The 23,737-nt window shown below is 45.2% G+C and overlaps 1 protein-coding gene across 1 annotated transcript in view; it reads right to left on the reverse strand.

The window, feature by feature from the left end:
• Slc24a3 (solute carrier family 24 member 3) overlaps window positions 1-23,737 on the reverse strand; it is a 482,375-nt gene that overhangs the window by 18,956 nt on the left and 439,682 nt on the right. Inside the window, exons 10-15 of the mRNA XM_005365499.3 lie at window positions 18,845-18,978; window positions 15,787-15,947; window positions 14,587-14,857; window positions 8,296-8,462; window positions 5,304-5,418; window positions 4,172-4,284 (exon numbers count right to left, since the gene is read on the reverse strand). Of these exons, the coding sequence (XP_005365556.1) occupies window positions 4,172-4,284; window positions 5,304-5,418; window positions 8,296-8,462; window positions 14,587-14,857; window positions 15,787-15,947; window positions 18,845-18,978 (961 nt within the window). The remainder of the gene's footprint in view (window positions 1-4,171; window positions 4,285-5,303; window positions 5,419-8,295; window positions 8,463-14,586; window positions 14,858-15,786; window positions 15,948-18,844; window positions 18,979-23,737) is intronic.

The raw sequence follows: 23,737 nt of genomic DNA on the forward strand, positions 1-23,737 counted from the left end.
TAATCTCTGGGAGGGGCTGAGGGAGAGGAAAATACAATCAGAATATATTGTATGAAAACAATTTTTAATTAAGAATAAACAATAAACAAACCCTCCATCAAACACAGAGGATGCTATGGTTTGAACATAGGTAGTTTTCTCCAAAGGTTTGTGTGCTAATTGGATAGTGCTGACGGGGGTAGTGTCGACCCTTAAGGGGTGTGCCCACAGACAGTCCTTAGGTCACTGAATGCATGCCATTGAAGGGGACTGAGAAGCAAAACAAATCTCTGCTCTCTCTAAGTTAGTTGTCTCTATTATTTCATTATAGCAATGCAAGCTGGTGCATACAGTGGACCTTATGCTGAAAGGGCTGTCTCTTGCTCCTGTCATATCAAGTGAGTCGATGGGATGAACATTTAGTATTCAGAACACAGTTTTTTTTTCTTCTTGTGGTTGCCTGGTTTTTAACCATTGTCTTCTAGTTCTCGACAGAGGAGACCAGAAGTAGTTGGATTTCAGATAAAGGTCATTTTTTTTTTTTTAAAACTTTTTCATAACTTTGATAAGAGGGAGGAAGGAGAGTGCGAAAGAAACCGGAGTAAACTGGAAGGGTTGTGAATGTCTTGCAGTGGATCTGGGTGGCTGATGGTGAGCTGGGCTGAGGGTGTCTTTCTTGCTTTTCTTACCAAGGAAAACCAACCACCAGCAGATAATCAAGAGTTTTCTAAGGAAGTCAAGGTCATGTAACTGCTGCACTTATGTTAAGAGCACAGTAAGTCAGTTTGAGGCCAGAGATGCTGTTAGGTGATGACAGGAACAGAGCTCCCACTTCCATGCAGCATTCTTAAGAACAAATGCTGGAGAGCCAGCAGTAGCAAATGCCTTTAATCCCTGAGCTCCAGAGGCAGAGAAAAATGGATTTCTATGACTGTGGGACCAACCTGGTCTACACATTGAATTCCAGGACAGACAGGGCTACATAGTGAGACCCTGCCTAAGGAGAGAGAGAGAGAGAGAGAGAGAGAGAGAGAGAGAGAGAGAGAGAGAGAGAGAGAGAGAGATTGGATCAATGTTTATTTCTAGTGTCAGTTGGAAGGAATACCAAAGGATGAGTGACTCAGAGTTTTGGGCCTCATCTTTACCCGAGGTGGCCCTCCTGTTCGTGATCAGGAAGTGTTTGGTGAACACCAATAAAAATCAAGAAGTTCCAGAGTGGGCTCTGCTATATTCAATACAAGCTGTTTGTTTGTTTGTTTGTTTGTTTTCATTGCTCTGGGATGTGCCTGCCACCCCTGCTGTGATTTGAGGAAGCTAAATTTGTGAAAGACAGTGTTTGTCCTCATGAAGCTCCTGTGGCCATTGTCTGCAGGTAGCATGAAGCTTTCTTCAAACCTCAGGCATGACATATGACAAATTAAATATGAAGGGTAAGCCAGGCACAATGCTGTAGGAGTGTGACCCAGGAAGTTACGAGGCCTAGGCAGGATAATTTTGGGTTCCAAGCCCGCTTGGGTTACATAGTGAGACACTGACTGAAAGAGCTAGGAATTGGAGAGGTAGCCCAGTGTAGAGCCCTTACCTACTATGTACAAAGACCTAGGTTCACTCTACAGGACTGCAAAAATAAAGGTTAATTATCCAATTCATCAAAATTAAAGTGTAACTTAATTTAAAATGTCATCAAAACCACATCATTATTCTGAGCCATCAGATTTATATGCAATGCTTACAGATCTCTAAACCTCACAGTACAAAGGCGTCCCAGGCTTCACTAAACATGACAGTGACATTCAAAGCCATGTGAGTGTCCCTGAACAGCAACATGGCTAAGTACCTTCTGGGAAATCCAGATGCTACAATCCTGGGCCACCTTTGAAAATGAGGTTTCTAATGAGATTTTAGGTGAAATGTGTTTCATCTAGTAAGAAGTAAAAAAGGCAACATAAGAAATATCCATGTAGTGGATCTCAGCTGTCTAAAAACAAACTAGAAGGAGAAAATAAATCAAGGAGAGCTAACCCTGGTCTTCTCTGGGCTACACGGTGGGTCATTGAAATGTCATCTTCTGGGGTTACAGTGTCCCATAGGCAACCCTAAACTCCATGGAGCTGTATAGATTTCAAGTGATTAAAGTGTAATAAAACTGAAAACTCCCTTCTTCGTTTGCACCAGCCCCACACCAAGGGCCTCCATGTCACGGACGGCCAGGGGCTAGAGCATCAGCCAGTGCCGCTGCACAGAACTGCCAGCACTGCAGAAGGGTCTGCTGCCATCTCCTACTAATCACCGGCATTGTTTGCTCCACGAAGAAAACGTGTATAAGAAAGTAAAGGTTCAGGTGGGCCAGTTGTAGACAAACCCCAGGAGATGCCTTTAGCATTGGCAGACCTTGTCTCTTAAGGAAGTGACAAGCCAGCCTTAGTGACTGAACTTAAGGACACTCAATACCACTGTCCCCAGCTTAAGAACAAGAATGATGTTAAATGGGGCTGGGCCCTGGGTCACTCAGAGAAGCCGCTGGGGAACCTGCTCCAGGAAGTGTCCATTAGCTTCTCCTCTCCTTCCTCGGCCCACAGAGAAACAAATGTCAAGACCCTTCTTGCAAGTTGGTGGGCAAATGAGGTCTAGACAAAGGGATGGGGACAGGCCTGACATTAGCCACCTCCATGCACTGTCTCCTGTGCCCTTGCTTTCCCTACACTAGAGAGGCCCTCAAAGCTAGCAGAGCCACATGATGGAATCTGCCACACTCCCTGGGTTTCCTATCGGAAGTGTTCCTAGGCGCGGTCAGAGTGGGAACATCTGCAGTGGAATATTAACCGGAAATTAGCTGTTGCTGGGTTACCCCAGTGAAACTTTTGAATTGTCTGCAGTATATTAATAGTACCTAGTGATACTACTCTAACAAATAAAAGAGTAACGTGACCTTCTGTGCACCAGGTGTTAACACAGTCCCCCGCCCCCCCAGGAGGCTTCTGCCAATCCTTGCTCTTAGAATGCTGCTGGTTGACGGTGTTTTGTTCATGAGCAATAAAGGGGGATGCTAGGCAAGCTAGATGATGTACATCCGGGTGCTGAGATTCAATGAACATAGCTGTTCTTAGAGTAGAAATGTTCTTGCCTGACCAGCGCCCCATAAAGGCTTCAGATTCCAGGGGACTTCCTTGCACAAGACAACTCACTCATGTCCCTGGAGTTCAATGTCAGAGAAAGCAGGGCCTGTGCAACCTGGCAGGGAAGGAACTGGAAGCTGGCACCAGACCTTTTGGGACTGTGGATACATTTCATTTTCCTGTTGCCCCTTTCTCCATATGCTTTGCTGTAATAAATCTTAGTTGGAGTATAATCTGTTATTGGTTCCTGATGGATCATCAGACTTAAAAGATGTTCATGGGATCCCTTGGCAGTATCTCCCATGTAAGATTTTCCTTCAGGAATGCAGAGAAAAATAAACACTCAAAACAAGTATGCCTTCTGTGTGGTCCTTATATATTTTATGGGCATCTGTCAGTATTTTAGTTTATACACTACACAGTTGTGAGTATGGTTGATATGGGCCAATCACAGGAGCTGACTGACAGCAACCTTACTCACTGACCGGCAGAATTAAGGAGGGTTATTTGGAATCTGAGACCACCCAAAAGACGACACCTGTTTGAGATACTCCACCTAGATGATTTCTCTCTACCATCCCTTTTCACATGCAATGCAACTAGCTAGAGATTGCAGCCAATTCTGGTCCATTGACTGGTTCTGCAGAGCTCACGAATTAAGATGATCTTTACTTCTTCAAATTGTTGAAAAGAAATAAGCATAATATATGACAGCATGGAAGCTTCAAACATTCCAATTTCAGCTTCTATACTGAAGTTCTGTGGTTGCTTTTCTGCTACTGCAGCAGAGGCAGTGGCTGTGACAGAGACCATCTATCCCCCCCGCACTCCCCCCCCCAACACCAGCCTGTACTTATGTCCTGTTTGAGACAGAAAGTTTGCCGACTTCTGCTCTACGGTCTTGAGTCTCTGTCTCCATACGTGTGACTCTGGAAGATCTGTACCAGAAGAATTTGCTTCCCTCACAACGTTACTATCTCCACACCTTCCTTACTAGCAGACAAAATTCAATGGCCAAGGCCACTGAAGAAGTCTGTTTAGTCTGGACTTAAGAAGTTATGGAGAAAAGCACTCACATAGGATCCGTAGTCCACAGCGAGAGTCTGCAGAGCCCAGGGAAGACCGAGACCAATCAAGATGTCAAACACATTGCTCCCGATGGAATTGGACACGGCCATATCCCCCATCCCTGCAAGGACAAGAGACCATTAGGGAGGAAAGGGAACTCAGTAGGAAGCACCCACAAGGGGCTCTCCTGAGTCTTTGGTCTGGCAGCCTGGTAGGAATTTTGCTGGACCATGTATTTGATTCTCTCTTAGCCCATCAGTAGTATGAAAAATAACAGATTATAATACAGAGAACCCACAATCTGCTGACTCCTGACTTCACTTCAGATATGAAGACAGTGTATGTAAGTGATAAAAAATTCCATATTTGGTTCCAAGAATACTGGAACTTCTGAGCCCCCCTTTCAGAAGAAATAAACCCCGCGGCACAAACATGGGTCCATAGGCTTGTTAATTTGCACATCACAGCACCGTTTCCCACCTGTCCTACCCCGAATTCACTGCTTCTTAATAACCGAGTAACATAAAGATAATGCCATCAGTAGAGTTTCTATAGGGCACTGTGATAAATTTTGTTGCTGCTGTTGCTTAAAATAAATGCCTCTCAATGTCCACCAGGCATGGAAATAAGCGTGGTTGCCGGGAAGGGTGTCACTGTCGACAGGGTCCACAGGTAAGATTTACCTGTCACGTGCTGAGAACTGACTACTGACAACTTGGAGGGCTTAATTATGGGGGTTGTCTGTCTCCTTATCTATGAAATCAAAGCACAGTCATCCCTACCTCTTGGAGTTGCTGAATGAGTTCAGTGTCTCACTCACTCCAGGCTAGCTGTTTTTATTTTTCTGTATTTATTGGTAGGTATTTTACAATTAATGGATGATAATAGTGACCAGAAAGGGCTGTAGCTACCTGGGCGAGCATCTGTGCCTTACACAGCAATGTCTTCTGCCTCTTTTTTTTACATTTCTGATCTCAGGAAGACATCTGGCCAACATGGCACTGAGATTGCTACCACCTATCTCTCCTTATAAGAAGCATCTGTGGCCCCCTTCCTTGCCACACTGCACAGCCCCCACCAGTCAGAGAATCCTTCCTCCCTTCCTTCCTTCCCTATCCTCATTGTCCCTGGAGATCCCACCTTGTCTGGCCACGATAAGGCTGGCCATGCAGTCGGGCACACTGGTTCCAGCAGCCAGGAAGGTGATCCCCATGATGACATCAGGGATTCCCAAGGTGTAACCAATGATGGTGACCTTGGAGGAAGCAGGAAGAGGCAGTGAACCAAGAGATACTGTGAGCTACCTGCACAAGTTCCCTCTGATCAAGATGTAGAAAAGTCTCTAATTTGGACCATCTTAGGGGTGGGGGTGGGGCAGCATCTTTTCTGGATTTTAACCCAGGAGGGCATGAACATCATGTGGATAAGACCCACACTGCCGGCCTTAGGGTGATGCTTAGACAGAACCCAGACTTTTCAATAAAAGGTGGGGCTATCATTTGTTCCTTTCTGGTGATGCATGCACACTGGAAAAAACTAGAATGTAAGAGAAAAGACAATATTGAAACAAAACACTTGAACTCAAGATGGCCCTGGATGATTCAGGCTGTCAAGCTGTGCTTAGGAATGTAAGCAGTGTGCTTGCAGATCTGCAATTAGGTTGACCAGACCCGGAGAGGGGCTGGCTTCACAGCTGGTCTTGTCAGGGAGGTCCTAACCAGCCTTCCCATCCCCACTTCTGTGAAGTCAGAGTGACAGTTAATTTTGCTTGTCAACTTGACACATGGGGGAAGAGGAATCTCAGCTAAGGAAACTGCCTCCATCAGACTGATGCAAGGGGATTTCTTCTTGACTGACAATTAATGCAGGAGAGTCCTGTCCACTGTGGCAGCACTATCTGTAGCAGTTGGCCCCAGGATGTATAAGAAAAGTAGCTGAATGTGGGCTGAGGAGCAAGGCAGTAAGCAACATTCTTCCATGGTTCCTGCCTCCAAATTCCTGCTGTGAGTTTCTTCCTGACTTCCCACAAAGAGGAACTGTGGTCTGGAAATGGAAAAATGAAATAAACACCTTCCTCCCCAGGTTGCTTTTGGTCATACGACAGAAAGAAGAGAACACTTGGAAACCCTTGCTGCCACTGTCAACTTCTCCACCATAATCGCTTTCTTTCTTTTTAGTACTTAGGCGCTGGGCTAAATGCTCAATTTTAACTTTCTTAATTCTCACAGCCATCTGGTTTGAGTGCTCTGCTTTTCCCATTCCTCAGATGAAGAAACAGAACAGGGAGGCATCCGCCCAGGTCCCAAGCTGCTGGTAAGTGGCAGAGAGGGCTGGTGGGCTCATCTGCAAACCACACTTGCCACACTGCTGGAAAGTGGCATAGGGGGCTCCGTGTTGGGCTGGTGGGCTCATCCTTAAGGCAGCTTCTCAGTTTCCATGGAGGTGAAGTGCAAAGGGTGGGCTGCTATGACCCATTGCTCAGCCACACAGATGAGTCCACAGCTGTCCCCAGATCTCAAGAGGGGAACCATAGCAGCAGAAAGCTGGCAAGAGAGGGTGGCAGGGTCAGGATCCATTGCCAAGTAGGTAGAAAAAGAGACCAATCTCTTGTTTGTTGGCTTAAGGAAATGGGGCTTGCAACACCTGGAACTCTTAGGCCTTCTCAGGGTGCCACTGGGGCAGTCACACCCTCTGTAATACCCTGAGGAGATGAAAACCTTGTGTCTCAGCTGGGAGTCCATTCGCAGCATGCCTCGGCCAGTGGTGAAAGGCTGGGGGATGTGAGTTCAATACATTCAGATCCAAACCAGAAAAAGCTCTCCTTCCCATTCTGAGCTGAATTTAACCCAGGGTGGCCTCAAGCTTCTGATGTCTGTCTCCAGGGAGGAAAGGAGGATGCTGAAACACATCTTTCTATGTTCTAAGAGCCTCTGTAAAGCAAAGCTGCTGCCGCCTGGCCGAGCCTAGGGTCCGCAGGACTGTGGCCTGACTCTGGGGTTGGCCCACCGTTCTTTCACCATCCTTAGGATGCTTATGGTCAAGCCTACGGCTCTGGGGAACTAGTGGGCTTGGGAAGCCCAGTCCAGGCCACTGGCTTCTCCTGAAGTTGTCACTCACTATCAGGATTCATCCTTTCCATGGGTAGTGGACTTTAGACCTTGAGGTCAGGGACAACAATCCAGTCTCCCAACTCTGCATTGAAGACATTTGCTGTGGGAGCCTCATTGAGTGAGAACCCTCAGTCACGATACTTCTAGTTGTAAAACTCCATTTCCCCGTGAGGCTGAGGCCAGGAGTAACTGTGACTTTATCATGCCAGCTTTACAAGTTTGGTATTACCTCCAAAACCATCTTCCCAGAACATTTTCGAGCTTTAAGTTGAATCCTCCTGAATTTATATTGCCCTTCTGTCAAACACCCAAGTGCGGCTAATTTGGATTTGCATAATTTGTCATGGCTTTCAATTTCTGCCCAATTCTAATGGATTAGGTTTGCTCCCCAGTTAAGGGGTATAGAAGTGAGCTGTCCATATTTCCAAAAATGACTCTGGGGCAGCGCTCCTTTGAGGCCCCATAACCTAGTCCCATCAATGGATCATTATTTTAGCTTGGAAGGGACCCTTGAGCAGTCACGTCGTTGGCTTGAGGCTCTGCTACTGTTCCTACACTAAAGCTGGGGAATTACTTCTTTCACTCACAGGTGCAGGATGTGGAGTGCGGAGAGGAAGTAATAGGAAGACAGATCGGTCCCCAGGGAGGACCCCAAGAGGCACCTAACGTTTCTACTTTACCCGTTCCAGGATAGTACCAACCCAAAGAAAAAGAATCAACACCATGAAGTAGATGTGACCCCAGCCTGCTACCTTGAATCAAAAGAGGCCGTCCTGGAGCTGTGCAGAGCTGCAGAGCTTGACATAGCATAATTTAATCAAGCCAGCCTATGGTTATGCAAGCCGAGCAAACACTTGTGATTTTTACCCTCTGAGCAAAGATGTGGGCTGTTCTGTGACCCGCAGGAGCAAAAACTGGATGGAAGAATTACCAGGTGCAACTCCGTTCTTCTTCATCTCTGGTAGGGCACACCTTCCGCTCTAACGAGACCCAGCGATGCACAGGGTCCCTTACACACTCACCATCCACACCATCATGTAGGAGAAGGCTGCGATCCACAGCGTAGAGGAAGCAAATGTCACCATAAACCATTTCTCCCAGTGGGGTTTGTTACAGTTGGGGACAGTGAAGTACAAGACGAAACTCAGTGGCCAGGTGAATGCCCATTTCACGGTTTCCAGTTTGCCAGCTGTGGGGGAGAAACAAACAAAAAAGAAAAGGAAAGATAAAAAAACAACAACAACAACAAAAAAAAACCAAAAAAAACCCAGCTTTATTTCTTTACTCTGGGAGCCTTCACACTGCTTTCCCTGGAGCTAAGTATTATCATATACCTCTTTTCTTAAAAGGCTTAAAAGGTTTTCCACCGCCACCCAAGCTGGACATACAAAACCAAACAGAAAAAGAGAGGTTCTGTGCTGCCCACCGGCTGGTTAGCTCTGGTACTAACTGAGTCACTTCAGATAACACTGGGCTTTTGGGGGACACTAACAAATGGGCTAGGTGGGAGAAGATGAGGAAGGTACTCGGCAAAGGAGCCGTGTTGTGAGCAGGTGTGTCAGTGTGGGGAGCTGGGAAGACCACCACTAACGGGTCCCAAATTACAGTGCCAGCCGACACAGCGCCATCTAATGAAAGTTCCTGGTGTTGCATCATAAACTGAAAAGGGTTTGCAAATAAGCTCTTTCACACTTAAAAAGTAAAAGGACAAGATGATGGACCTGCCAGAGATGCCTGCCTTAACCATTCTGTGGTGATTGAGTATTTTCATACCAGGAACACCCAGAAATGCTTGTGAAGGTGACTATCCTGCCATGAATTCCTTATAACCTCAGATTGGACAAATATATTAACTGAAATCCTTTGGTTTTTATTATGGTCCTACTCAACTTCTAATTAGCCTACGGGAAAAAAATACATATGCCCAGGTGTGACATCTATGCCAACTGAGACACAAAACATCTCCATCTCCCAGAAAGCTCTCTGTGCCTCTTTCTAGCCTACCCTTACCCTGACTGCCACACATGAGCTATTCATCCCCAACTTTGAAGGAATTAATCATGGAGTAGTCTTTCTTTCTGCTTACCATGTTTGTTTGTAGATAAAAGTGCCATTAGTTTATTCCTTTTAATTGCCTGGAATAAACTGGCCTTGCTTATTCATTCCCCTGGGGCTGGACATTGGGTGGTGGTCATTTGTAGAACATAATCATGACAGTGCCTATCAATAGCCTTGATTGGTTCTTCTGGAGAGCACGGCCTTGTTCTGGCTGAAGATCTGAGGGGAAGCTGCCAAGCCATAAAGTGTGTGTGCTTACCTTTTTACTAAGGATTAAAAATAGTTTTCCAAAAATGATTGAACAATCTCATATCCCCATCAGAGTTAAGGAAGTAATTTCTTACCTCCTTATGGTGAACAGTGATTAATATAAGGCTTAATACAATTTATTTTATCTCTTCAAACCATGTGCAATCTATTCATGTTACACCTTACTAGCCTCTAAATTGTTCTTTCTTTTTTCTTTTTCTTTTCTTTTCTCTTTCTTTCTTTCTTTCTTTCTTTCTTTCTTTCTTTCTTTCTTTTTTCTTCCTTTCTTTCTTTCTTTGATGTGGGAGTGTCATATATCACTCTGTTGATTTCATTGGTTAAGCAATAAAGAAACTGCTTGGCCTCTATAGGACAAAAAATTAGGTAGGCGGAGTAAACAGAACAGAAGGCTGGGAGAAAGAAGCTGAGTCAGTGAGTCGCCATGATTTTCCCACTCCAGGCAGATGCAGGTTAAGATCATTCCTGGTAAGCCAGCTTATGGGCTACACAGATTAATAGAAATGGGTTAGATCGATATGTAAGAGCTAGCCAATAAGAAACTGAAACTAATGGGCCAAGCGGTGTTTAAAAGAATATAGTTTCCGTGTAATTATTTCCGGGCATAAGCTAGAGCTAGCCATGTGGGTGGCCGGGTGCCGGGGACGCAGCCCCGCTGCCCCTATTACAACATTTGTTTCTTTGTTTCTTTCTTTCTTTCTTAAAAAAAACTATGTAGAAGAGGTACCTGTCATCGCTGGCACCAGCTTGCCCTATCAGATGGGCAAGGCAGAAGAATATATAAGGAGGGGGTGGCTTCCTCATCAGACAACACTGGGATATAGGCACTCTCTGCTTTAGGAGCTGAGTTGTTGCATCTCTGTGTTGGTTGTCTGTCTGTTTTCAACTTGACAGACGCTAGGGTCATGTGGGAAACAGGGACCTCAATTGAGAAAATGCCTCCCTCAGACTGACTTGTAGGCAAGTCTTTCCTTGTGGGGGATTTTTTCTGATTAATTACTGATATGGGAGGGTCCAGTATACTGTGGGCATTGCCACCCGTGGATAGGTGGTCCTGGGGTGTGGAAGAAAGTGGGCTGTGAAGACACGAGGGATAATCTTTCCGTACACTGTGTGAAGATGTTTCTGTTTTACCTCGCCTGCCTAAGGCATCTTCTGATTGGTTTAATAAAGAGCGGAATGGCCAACAGCTTGAAAGGAGAAGATAGACGGGACTTCAGGACAGAGATAAGAACTCTGAAAAAGAATCTGAAAAGGGGGATTTCCCAACTAGTCATGCAGAAGTTGGGTGTACGGTACTGAGGAGAGGTAATAAGCCACATGGCAGAATATAGATTAATATAAATGAGTTAATTTAAGTTTTAAGAGGAACAAACCTAAGCTAAGGCCAAGATTTCATAAATCAAAAAATGTCTCCATGTCATAATTTGGGGGCTGGGAGTCCAGAGAGAGTCTGACTGTAGGAGGCAAAGATGTAAAAAATGTTTCCCCTGGCCTCTGCTTTAGTTTCTGCCTCCAGGGTCTTGCTTGAGTTCTTGCTTTGGCTTCCCTTAATGATGGACTCTGATTGGGACATGTAAGCCAAATAAAAACCCGTTCCTCCTCAAGTTGGTTTTGATTAGTGTTTCATAACAGCAATGGAAACAGAACTAGAACAGTTACTCCAACTCTCCAAATCTTACGTTTATCATTCGTAAAGTGTAGATCCAGTAACACTGAACTTGCAGAGTTCTCGGGTGGATTAAAGATGAGATATTAGTGAGACAGGTGAGGGTCCCACCTTTCCCTGGGGCCACCAGGCATGTCTTAAACATTGTTAAAAATCTGTTAAAATGACTCTTAATGGCCATGAAACTCTTATTGTAAGCTTTACTTCCAGGGCTCATTTTCCTGGACAGAGCAAAGACAGAGAGGGGTTGGGAAAGATGACTAACCAGCCAGCAGCTCCTGGACTCTCTGTGCCGTCCTGGCTCCTTGAGACCTTATGGTGGCTGCGTCAGCTGTTCGGACAACCAGACACCAATGGTCCCAGCTAATTGTTGCGGCTCCTAACGATATAGCCTTAATAGGGCTGTTTCAAATCTCTGCACAGGCATTTTGCTATTACAAGCCTCCCTGAACTTTAGATGATGATGTAGACATTTCTACCTAGGCCAGACGGGGAGCATATACTCTGGAGACCCAGCAAAAGAGCTGTGTGATTGGCACACATGCAAAGCCTTCGAATTGCACGCAAGTCTATGGGTTGTTTTGTGATGGGCTTCAAGAGGTGATCTTTGGGTCCTATGCTAGTTCTTCATTTGGGCATCAAGGCTTTACCTATCTGGAGCTCTAGGGGAATCCCCTTGCTGGCATTACAGCAGGGGGAGAGAGCCACAGAGACAGAGAAAGAAAGAAATAGACCACCAATCAAGGGTTACAAAGTAAATAGGACAAGCAATGACCTCAACTTGGCTCTCTAATATTCCTCAGAAACTAAAAATGAGCGAGACGATGAGGTCATGACATGGGACTCAGAGGGCAGGGATGATGGGGTTGATTAGAGAAAGCTGCACACAGTGTGAGCTGGTGCCACCAAGGTCCAAGTTCCCCTTCATGGTTTTCAGCTGTTTTGGTTTGGCACTGACGGATAAAAAAAAAAAAATCAGGAAAATGGTTTCCCTGCGGTGAAACTGTACAGTCACACTTTGTATCCTTGTTCCTTAGTCACATCAACCCTAAAGGTAGAAATACAGAGAGCAGTGTCTAAATTATGACTCCAAACACAAGGTAACAGATTTCCTTCCTTGGAGCAAAGCAAGCAGCACAGACAAGGGCTTTGAAAATGACTTGGAGGAGGGACGAAGCAGGAAGGCGCACATTTCAGGCAGCTTTGCCTTCTGTTTCTGCGTGGGTATGTTCCTTTCCCAAGTCAGCAGCGTTTCTGGACATTTTCAATACTTCGTTCTATCCCCATTTGTTCCAAATAGAGCCCAAGCGGATATGTTTATTTGTACTCTTGGAACACAAGTGTTGGGTTCCCTCTTAGCCATTTTGTGCCAGGCTAGGACACAGCATGAATTAAAAAGCACACTTCCTTTCTGTGGAGGCCATGTGTTTGCAGTGATGTGGCTTCACAGAAGTCAGCCAGTGACTGGGAGACAAAGCCGGGGTGGCAAGTGTCAGAGGCCTTTGCAAGGACTTGCTTTGGAGTTCTAGTGCTGACTTTTAAGAATGCTTAGGTCAGGCAGAGAGTAAAAGGAACTGAGCAATGTTTTAAACCTATAATAAACATTCATTTCTGTTCTGATTTTGAGAAAACAAATATACAAGTTTACGATAGAAAAAAAAATCCAGCTAGCAAAATACAATTTTATTTCGGTGGACTTCCTTCTAGTGGGTTGTTTATGGAAATGTGTTTACCTGCATACACATCTCTGTTTGTAGGCAGTAAGGCTTTCTTCACTCAAGAATATATGTAGATTTATGTGTAGGTGTATAGATACATGCACTATGCATAGCTGTTTATATAATGTATATGTATTTAATGCCCAGTCCCATGGGCTCAAGTCCATTTGCATCTGTAAACAGTTATGTTATAGTTATAATACAAATGTATATGCATGTTGTAGTCTTAGTGACTGCTAAGAAACAGAAACAGGGGAAATGCACACACAGGATGCATTGCTGCACAGAGGGACGGTTCAGGTGGGGCAGAGCAAGATGATGGGAGGTTCCAGGCTGGAGCTTGATTCCAAACATATGTACTGTTTCTGTAATTTTCCATTTAATATTTTTAGACCATGGATGGTGGCTGTGGGTGACCACAATTAACCGCGAATGAGTGAAAAAAAACCACAGATGGGGAGGGGCTGTATGTTCCCATGTTTCTTTTTTTCTATTGAGATAATCTACTAACTAGAAGCAATTTAACTTTGGCAGGCCTACAGGAATCTTGACGGTATTTCTTTATTAGATTTGGTAAGTGCCTATCAAGGCTCCTGTCTTAGGGAAGTGGCGGGGACTCAGAAGTAGTTCTGCTCTGAGTTGGCCTTGTTACCTGCCTGTCCCCCTGGACACAGGGAGAAACACTGCAAGGCCTTGCACCCGAAAACAGCACAGGACTGGAACTCCAGACTCATATCCGCTACTAAATGGGCTTCAGGTTGATGACACAATACTCGCTTGGGCAGCCCTCCGGCAAGCTCAGCCAGTCCAGGGCAATTGCACACACTAGTTAATATCTGAATGTCTGTGAGTGAGAACTGGGCCAGGACAGGCTTTATGAAGCAGGCAGAATCTTCCGGAAGGTCTAGCAAGGACACAGAATTCTTTGGGTTTGGTCCACATGTTCTGCTAATGGGTGGGGGTGAAAGACATGGTTATTGGAACATTCAAGGACACGCCCTACAAGCCAAGGGCCTGGAAGCTCTTATACATCTTGTCTCTACTCTTCCAACATGCCAGGGCCAGCCCCTGGTCAGTCCCAGGGGCTAAGGCCCCAAGGACTAGCTTTTGCATGGGTCTGTGTTTCCTGCGGATGCTGCTCTTCAGAGAGTGGGGTGTGGAAGATGCAGCATCCGGAATAGAAGCAAAGGGAGGAAGTGAGAAGAAAGGAACTTAGGATGCACCTGCCAGAGCCATCTTGGGCAGGGTGTTTCCAGCCTGGATGAACCCCCAGAGCAGTGCCTCTACCCGTGGACATGTGTCATGTGCATCTCCTACCTCAGAACAAAGTGTCCTCAGCATGAGTAAGAGACTAAGAGGGGACCGTCAACTACAAAATGCCTTTGCTAAAAGTGCTCACGCTCCAACCTTTGCCCACGTGCCTGCATCTTTGAATGTTTCACAACACAGCCCTGCCCGCTGCAGATACTTCCTACAGATACATTTCCGCACATCCAGAGTTTCTTTTGGAATGGAATAATAAAAAGGCAGCCAAGTGAACACCATCTTCCCAAGGATCCCCAGGTATCTCCCTTCCCAAGGCCAGATCAAGGACCTCTTACAGGGCGGGTCGAAAGGCGTGTAGGGTCCTTCATCATCATCGTCATCCTCCTCTTCCTCCTCGTCGTTCTCGTTGTTCTCGTTATCTTCGTTCTCATTCTCTGTCTCATTGTCAGCCTCAGCAATGATGTCATCCCTCCGGGTGCCATTCACACCCCTGTCCGGGGCACTGCTAGGCCCTGTTCCGTTCTCCACAGTGTGTTTAACTGGGATTTTGATGGCCACTTCGGATTCCCCGTTGGCATATGCCCTGCTGTTTATCAGTCTCTGTCTCTGAAAATAGAAAGTGATCTGTCACTATAGGCAGAGGGATGGAAAACACGGCCAGGGAGGTCTTCCCTAGCGATGCATCCACAACACTCCGGAGTCAAGTGTTAGGGGACTTCCCCAAAGCAACAACGGATTCAGACAATTTCCTTTGGAGGTGGTGGGTGGGGGGGAATTAAGCTGTTATGACCCATTGGAACTTTCAAATTCCCTTTGGGAAAGGTTCTACATCTGGGGTGGGCAGTCCTTTGACACCTGCGCACCGTGACATAATTTTTCTTCTCCAGCCTGTGGGGAGCCCTTTTCTATATTCAAGAAGCTACAGCACCCGGATAGGACTATGGTTGTGAGGTTGCCGCTGCAGGGGAGGGTAAACGCCAGGCGCACTGGCTGGTTTTAAACTATGGTAACTTTTCCTTTGCAACATGGAGACAAGTTTACAAGGCAGAGATTTATTCAAATGGAAGAAAACAGGTCTTGGCTGGGGATATGGCTTAGCGGATAGAGTACTTGTCTCGCAAACATGAGATGCTGGGTACAATCCCTAGTGCCCCATAAACCGAGAGCGCTAGCACAAGGCTGCAGACCCAGCACCCAGAAGTTCAAGGTGCTCCTCAGCTACATAGGGGGTTTGAGGTCAGCCTGAACTATGGGAGACCCTGTTTAAAATTTTTTTAAACTTTTTTTTCCATTAAAACAAAGCGGTAAGTAGAGGGGACTAGGTTATGTCTCCCGATACACTGAGGAGAGGGAGAGGGCTCTGGCACAGATGGTTCTGGGAGCAAAGATGCTGGGAAAGGGCTGAGGGGTTGGCTTCTGTTCAACTCTCAGCCAGGTGCTGCATCTTTTAAATCAGAAGGCACTGATCCCTTCCCCTCTGCTCCCTTCCCTCCCCTCCCCTCCCTTTCCTTTCTTCACTGAGCTTTTCCAGATACCTCATTAATCAGCATGCGACTGGCCATGGAGAGCCGGGTCTTGGGAGGAAAGTGGCTTGTGATCATAATTCGAAGGCCAGCCTCAGAGAAAGAAAGCTGGTGTGGGTAGGCCGACAGCAGCTCATCCACCATGATCACTGACGCTTTGCGGTGGAAATTGGCTAGGGAAATGTGAAAGAGAAAATACAATACATGGAGTCCAGGAGACAGCCATTCACTCATTCCTCTTCCTATTGTTTCTTCCCAACCCACTCCTTCACACCTTTGCACCTGTTTATCCATCTGTCTGTTGGTCCTTCAATCTATCCATCAATCCACTCACCAACCCATCTACCTCCATCCATCCATCCATTCATATCCATCCATCCATCCATCCACCCATCCATCTTCATCCATCCATCCATCCATCCATCCATCCATCCATCCATCAATCCATCATCCATCCATTCATATCCATCCATCCATCTACCCATCCATCTTCATCCATCCATCCATCATCCATCCATTCATATCCATCCATCCATCCATTCACCCACCCACCCATCCATCCATCCATCCATCCACCCATCCATCTCCATCCATCCATCCATCCATCCATCCATCCATCCATCCAATCCACTTGCCTCTCCTCTCCTTTCTTCTCTTCCTCCCCCCATTTTCCTTCCTTCCTTATCACTCTCCCCTCTTCTCCTTTCCCACCAGCTTCTTCCTCCCTTTTCATTCTTTCCTTCCTTGAATCTATCCAATGAAGATTGTAATTATCAAAATTAGGGGTCATATTTAAATCATGGGTCATATTTAATAGTTCATTTGAAATAACTTGAGGCTATTCAAACACTGAGAAGTCTAAATTTCACCCATTTACAATTGTATCTAGGTTTCAGTTTTTTTTTTAAAGAGAAAACAAGATTTTGTTTTCCCCAACAAAGGGCCATTAGTCAATACTGCCTCTGGCAGCAGAGAGGAAGAGGAAAACACGAATGAGGGCTAAGCCAGCCCCCACAGTATCATAAAACAGTGACCAAAAAGGACAGTTCCTGTAACCTTCTAAAGCCATCTCAGACTTGTCCCAGTATGCCCCAAGATAGAAAAACTAAAACCTCAGCCAATGAAAAATATATTAATGTAACTGTTGCTTGTTTAACCAATCATGCTTTAGATGACCTAACTGTTCCTGAAATTTCCCTAGCTATGCTTAAAAGGGCCTGCACCCCTTTGACCCTGGTCATCGCCATTTTGTACAGGTGAATGACCCTGGATACGAATGACCCTTTGTTTTTGCATACTATTATAGCCTGGGGTCTTCCTTTAGCATTTTCTTGAACCCCTACAACACTACTTATCAATATGGTAAGAATGAGCAGAGTAAAAGAAGTCCTCCTTGTTCACAAAGAGTTATTTTCTCCCCACTAAGATCTGGGTCACAAAAAAGACCCCAATAATCGTTGATAACCCATCTTGCCCATGCATAGTATCCCACATGCACTGGTAAATGCTGTAGAGCTGACTTATGTTCCAGGCAGAGGTGGTGATGTGGATAGGTGCACACTCCTGCAGCCATCCCATGAACAGAGGGAACAAGGGGCGAGCTGCCCGCCATGAAGAGGATCAGAGTTCAGGAGAAGACTTCAGACAAGTCTTGCACAATATGAAACATTCCACTCAGGCCTGAGTCTTCCCTCTGTGGAAGAGCACTGTACACCCATCACTCAAAGGCACACAGCTGGAGCTTCTTTTAGTACTCACGCCTATTTTCCAGGCCATGAAACCATAAAATGATCTCTCGTAGCATCAGCTTTATTATCCCTCCCTGCTGTGTGTGTGTATGTGTGTGTGTGTGTGTGTGTGTGTGTGTGTAGTGTGTGTATGTGTGGATTCACTTGCCCGTATGGGTGTGAAGGCTAGAGGTTGATGTCAAGATATTTTCCTCAATTCCTTTCCCAATTTAGCTTTTGAGAGCAGCTCTCTTGCTGAATCTGGAGCTTGCAGTTTCAGATAGATCGGTAGACCAATAGGCTCCCAGTGTCTTCTTGTTTGTATACCTCAATACTGATGTTACAGATGCTATGTGTGTGTATGATGGGGATTCAACCTCAGGTCCTCATACTGTGTGACCAATACTATGCCCACCAAGCCATCTCCCCAGCCCCAGCACTAATATTATTTAGCTTTTTTGCCCCCCTTCCAGAGTTCCTTTTATGGTTCTGAAGTACTCAGAGGAGAGAGACTAAAGAAAATCCTCACATGGAATGGTACTAAGTAACACCAGAGTTTTTCATTAAACATACATATAGTCCTTCAGAAAAAAATATATCAAATATATAATTTCACAATATAATAAAGTATCAAGAATCTAAAGTTAGAGATATAGTTGAAAATAACCTGTAAAGTTTCTAATTTATTCTTTGTTTTTTTCCCCTGAAGTGACCATGTGGGACATTTCAAAGAGAAAATTTAAAAAAAAAAAGAAAAATGAAATACATTCATAGCAAAACATGAAATTTTTCTATGCCTCTTACAAACAATGTTATTTATCAGAGAATAACATATTGTTTCCCATGCATAATGACGGTTTTGTAAGAGCCTATTAAATAGAAGAATTACTTTGAAAACAAAGGTAATTTTTTCTCTCCTTCTGTATCTGAGTTAATGTAGTCTGAAAGTAAATTTGGATATATGTGATGATAACTACAATGCCTGCTACTAGGAAACACTGTGTTAAGCTCTTCTGCATATTTAACTGGCCCTACGCATTGCAGGAATGATGTGCGTCTCTCAGGCTCAGAGAGGTTAAGTAACTTTTCAGTCATACCACCTTAACTGCACCTCAAAACCTCTCTTCTCTCCTGGCTCTGCTGGCCCCATTTGCCCAAATAACCTTCACAGAATGGGTTCCCTGGGAATTTCAACGGACCCAGGTATGGCCCACGGGGCAGGGCAGGAGAGCCAGCTCTTCTCTGTCTTCTCAGGGCCACCCGGAATGCCCGGCTGTGGCTATGTGCCAGGTAGACAGACTCGCAGTGCAGGACCCGCCCTGGGCTCAGGACCTGCTATTTACCTTTCTTAAGTAGCACCACAGTTGCGTCACAGTTGCTGCTGTCATCGATCTCAGCATTGTTGGCCAAGCCGTTGACCATGTTCCCAGCACCCTTCGTCCTCCTTTCGAAGCACTGATGTATGCACGCGTTGTATCTGAGCAAGCACAAGTGGGGAGAATCTATCATTGCCTGTGGTTTCCTCTCTGCGACTCCACAGCATCCCCCCTGAGATCTTCCTGGCTGGATACAGCTGGTGAGGCTCCAGCACGGGGCATGGTCAGCATGCTACGGCTGCCTGCTCATCTAAACCTACTTTGGTTTCCCACAGTCAGAGATTTTTATTGCTAGGATCACTGTGACTGCATACCCTTACTTTAGGTCCATGCGGTTTGTGGCTATGCCAATGTTCTAGGCTCCAGTGCTCTGGAGTGATGGTCAGGGAACACCATGCAGTGCCTTTGGCATTCAATGGTCTCCAGCATTGAAGGGAAGCAGTATTTGCAGGTTGCTAGAATGGCTTGGGCAGGAAAATGTTCTGTCCCTTTACTCTGAAGTTGCCCAGAGGAATTCTCAAAATCCCAAGGGCAAAGGAAAGGCAGTGACAGGGATTACAGAGTGCCTTGGGCCACTATGACACCTTCTCTCACTCGAATAATGCTTATTGGCCCCGGTATTACCTCCTGAAGATGCACTTCCACCCAGTTTGACTTTCAGTCTCCCACTGGAATTCAGGCTGGGCCAGAAATCACTTAAAACCAGTTTCATTCTGTCCCTCATTCCTTTTGCTCTAAGACAGAAGGCCCCTCACTGTCCCCTCTTACTGTGTTCTTGTGCCTGGCTTTTCAGTCAGTACCTCTGTGAGGGCAATAACCGTGGGAATTTCATAACTAGTTGGTAGAGACAGGTTGTGATGTAGGGGTGGGTGGGGGTGCTCCGCATTTGAACCTTCTCTCGCATGGACCCCTTCCCGAATTCTCTGGGACCTGTGACTGTTCCTTTTTGGCACCCAGGAAAACAGGGAACTAATCAAGAGTGATAGATGTAGGCTCTGAAAAGGGACCCAGTCAGCCTGTCTTAGATTCTCAGGATGCCTACGTGGGACAGAATCAGAACACCACTATACCATACCCTTGTGAAACAATGGCTCCAGATGTTGAGCATCAGTGGCTGCCACTGCCAAAGAGGAAGGTGACCTAGACGTGCAGTGCACGCTGACACAGTTCATTCTGATTCAAGTCAAATGTGGACATGCAGAGCACACAGAGAACAAAGGAATTGGCTTTGGCATGTCATGGAACTGGAACCAAACTCTGCCTAAGAAATAAACTGCACAGACAAACACACAGACACACATACAGCCCAGGGGAGCGGTTACAGGCAGAGAGAGAGAGAGCTGCAAAGCGAGCTGCTCCCAACTATAATAATTTTGAACATCATTCATTTGGATTCTGACTTGAGGAATATTTACGATATTTATGAGACCCAAAGAAAACTGAGAAGCAGGACAATACTTCTGGAAGTTGGAATACTGAGTGCCTATTTGGGATATTGAGAAATTAGCACTTGTTTTAGATACAATAATAATCATGGCTAGGGTAAAAACAAGTCCTTTTAGCAACACATGCTGAAATATTCATGGTGAACCATGAAATGATGCCCGGGACTTCAAAATTACATAGAGGGAGGGAAAGAGGTCTACATAGAGCAAGGTTGAGCTGATGGGTTGGGGCTGAAGGTGATCACGAGAGGCTTGTAATTCTGTCAATGTTTGCTTATATTCAAAATTCACCGAATAGAAAGGCTTTCTAGGTTCAGTACGACTACCTTTCCCAGTATCAGGGAGAAAAGCAGTGGCTTTTTTTTTTTTTTAATTTCGGGTCTCACTGTGCATTCCCAGGGTAATCAGAATGTTCTATACAGAACACATGACTTTGGGCTAGCAATCCTCCTGCCTCAGAAGTACTGGAATTAAAACCATATCTAGCTGGAAGAAGTGTTTGTGCTACCTTAGAAACTGTTTTCCCTAAAAAGATAACAACTTGCACAAGGGTTTGCTCTCAAAGAATAATTAGTATCTTATTAATTTGTTGGGGTTTTAATCACAAGATAACAGTACCATACAATGAAGGCTTTTAAAAACATGTAGTGTTCAGTGATGGCTTGTTTTGTTTGTTTTGTTGTTGTTTTGCTTATTTCATTTTTTAAAAAAGAAAAACTTTTTTTTCATTTTATATACAAATCTCAGTTCCCACTCCCTCCCCTTCTCCCATTTCCTCCATGCCCCCCCCACCTCACCTCCCATCCACTCCTCCGAGTAGGTAAGGCACATTGTTTTGGGGAAGGTCCAAGGCCCTCCCTACTATATCTAGGCTGAGCAAAGTATCCATCCAAAAAGAATGGGTTCCCAAAAAGCCAGTATAAGTAGTAGAGATAAATCCTGGTGCCACTGCCAATGGCCTCATAGTCTACCCCGGCCATACAACTGTCACCCACATTCAGAGAGTCTAGTTTCATTCTATGCTGATTCCTTCCCTGTCCAACTGGTATTGGTGAGCTCCCATTAGCTCAGGTAGACTGTTTCAGTGGGTGTACCCATCATGGTCTTGACCTCTTTGCTCATATTCTCACTCCTCCCACTTTTCAACTGGACTTTGGGAGCTCAGCCCAGTGCTCCACTGCAGGTTTCTTCCTCTCTTCCCATCAGTTGCTGGATGAAGGTTCTATGGTGACATTTAAGACATTCATCAGTCTGACTACAGGGCAAGGCCAGTTCAGGCACACTCTCCTCTATTGCTCAGGGTCTTAACTGGGATCATCCTTGTGGATTCCTGGAAATTTCTCTAGTGCTGGGTTTCTTGCTAGCCCCATAATGGCTCCCACAATCAAAATATCTCTTTTCTTGCTCTCATCTCTGTCCTTCCTCCATCTCGACTATCTCGTTCCCTCAAGTTCTCCTCTCCCCTCCCCTTCTCCTCGCCTCTTCCTCTTCCACCCTTTCTTTTCCCCCTAACCCCATGCCCCCAGTTTTGTCAGGAAATCTTGGCTATTTCCCTTTTCCAGGTGGATCTATATATGTTTTTCTTAGGGTTCTCCTTGTTACTTAGCTTCTCTGGAGTCATGAACTGTAAGTTTGCTATCCTTTACTTCACAGCTAATATCCACTTATGAGTGAGTACATACCATGCTCATCTTTCGGGGTCTGGGTTACCTCACTCAGGATGTTTTTTTTCTAGTTCCAAGTGATGGCTCTTTTGAAACCAGATATGATAGTGAAAACTAACTGGTTACACCCTGTCCTGATAAAGAACCAACTGAAGTAGGAACTATTACTCATTTTATTTTGGAGAGGAGGAAACCGAGATTAAAATGGCTGAAAAATTTAGTTACATCCCCAAGGCTACTCATTGGCTGGTGAGAGCTGTTGCTAGGGGCTAACGAGAAGCACTTAATGCTAACTCACAAGACCATATGGCCTCATCTACAGAATTCATCCCAGAGAAGGGACCAGGGTGAATAAAGGTCAATCTTTGCCAATGCTGCATGTGCCAGGTATTTCTCTTTCTACCTATTTGGCCAGTCAAAATGGCTTCTGAATTCTCAGACAGAATGTTTAAAGTCAAGTAAGCTATCTACCCAGGAGGTAGTTGAAGAGCCTAATATATGCTGTTGGGTTTTCCTCCCTCCCACGACTGTGGCACTGTTTTATATTTTTAATTGAATGTTTTAAATTTTGTGCTTGCACCCTGAAGCTATTTTATTGTGAAGCATGCAATTTTATAAATCAGATTTTATAAAACCCAATGATCAGAGCCTCTGATTGCAGAGAGGGGCGGCTAAAGAGCAGAGATTTCTATTTAGAACTTGGGATGGAATTATGCAGAGAATTCCACGAGAGCAGGAGCTGTTATTTGCAATTTTATTTGTGTCCTGCTGGTCTGAACATCTGGAATGGTGGGAAAGCTGAGGCCTCAGCAAAAACAAACTTCTTTTAGCTGCTAAATGTGGTGTGACTTGGGGTAGAAGCTTGCTTACTACCTTAATGTCTACACGTGTGACCTGCAATTCGTGGCTTTACGGTAACCGGGTTAGAGGGTGCAATGGCTATCGAAAGCCTGCTGGCAAAGTTCCTCAACTCCCCTTTCCTTTAATTACATCTGTGTGTGAAGACCACCTCATTTTGCAAACCCTCCAATAAATGCATGTTGGTACACATAGCTGTCAGAACCAGGGTTGGAGAAACCAAATTTATGACATTTCTGCATCATGCAGGATCAGTTGCTCAAAAAGAAGAGGATTCTTGACTCCAGGAACCCAAACTTGGAGCTTCTAAAAGAATTTCTAAAGAAGGTGAACTGCACAGTGGGATGTCTTCAGCGATTGCCACTGCTTCCTCCCAGCCTTGTTCAGCTTCATGGCTTCAGCCCTAATCAATGTCTAACCTGCAAGCTCAGGAGAGACTTCTAGCCAGGATCCTCCCACTGAAGCAGCTCTGGGATTTTGAATTATCAGATAATATGGATCTGTGGTTTTTAAGACACTAAGTTCTGGGGTAATTTGTTGATGATACATCGGGAGTAGTTGAAGTCTGTATGGTTTCAGGCACATAGCTCTCATCCCATCATCCCAAACCCAGCATAGAAACACAACTTGTTGGGGGGTCACCTTCATTCTAATAGAACCTAAAAGCATGACTGCCAGATCCTGAAGAGAAAGGCAGGTTCTAGAGAGTTCTTCAATGAAATATGGAAGTGTTGATTTTGTCATCAAATATGAGTCAGAGGATCATTTTTATAATTCCTAATAAAAATGATAGAGATGCCCAACAGTCACTGGGTGTGTGGTGGTGGACTCTGACTCTGAATCCCACCTCCCACCTCCACTCTTCTTTCTACATCCTTACACAGTATGGCAAG

The sequence above is a fragment of the Microtus ochrogaster genome, unplaced genomic scaffold, assembly GCF_000317375.1.
Source record: "Microtus ochrogaster isolate Prairie Vole_2 unplaced genomic scaffold, MicOch1.0 UNK3, whole genome shotgun sequence".
NCBI lineage: Eukaryota > Metazoa > Chordata > Mammalia > Rodentia > Cricetidae > Microtus > Microtus ochrogaster.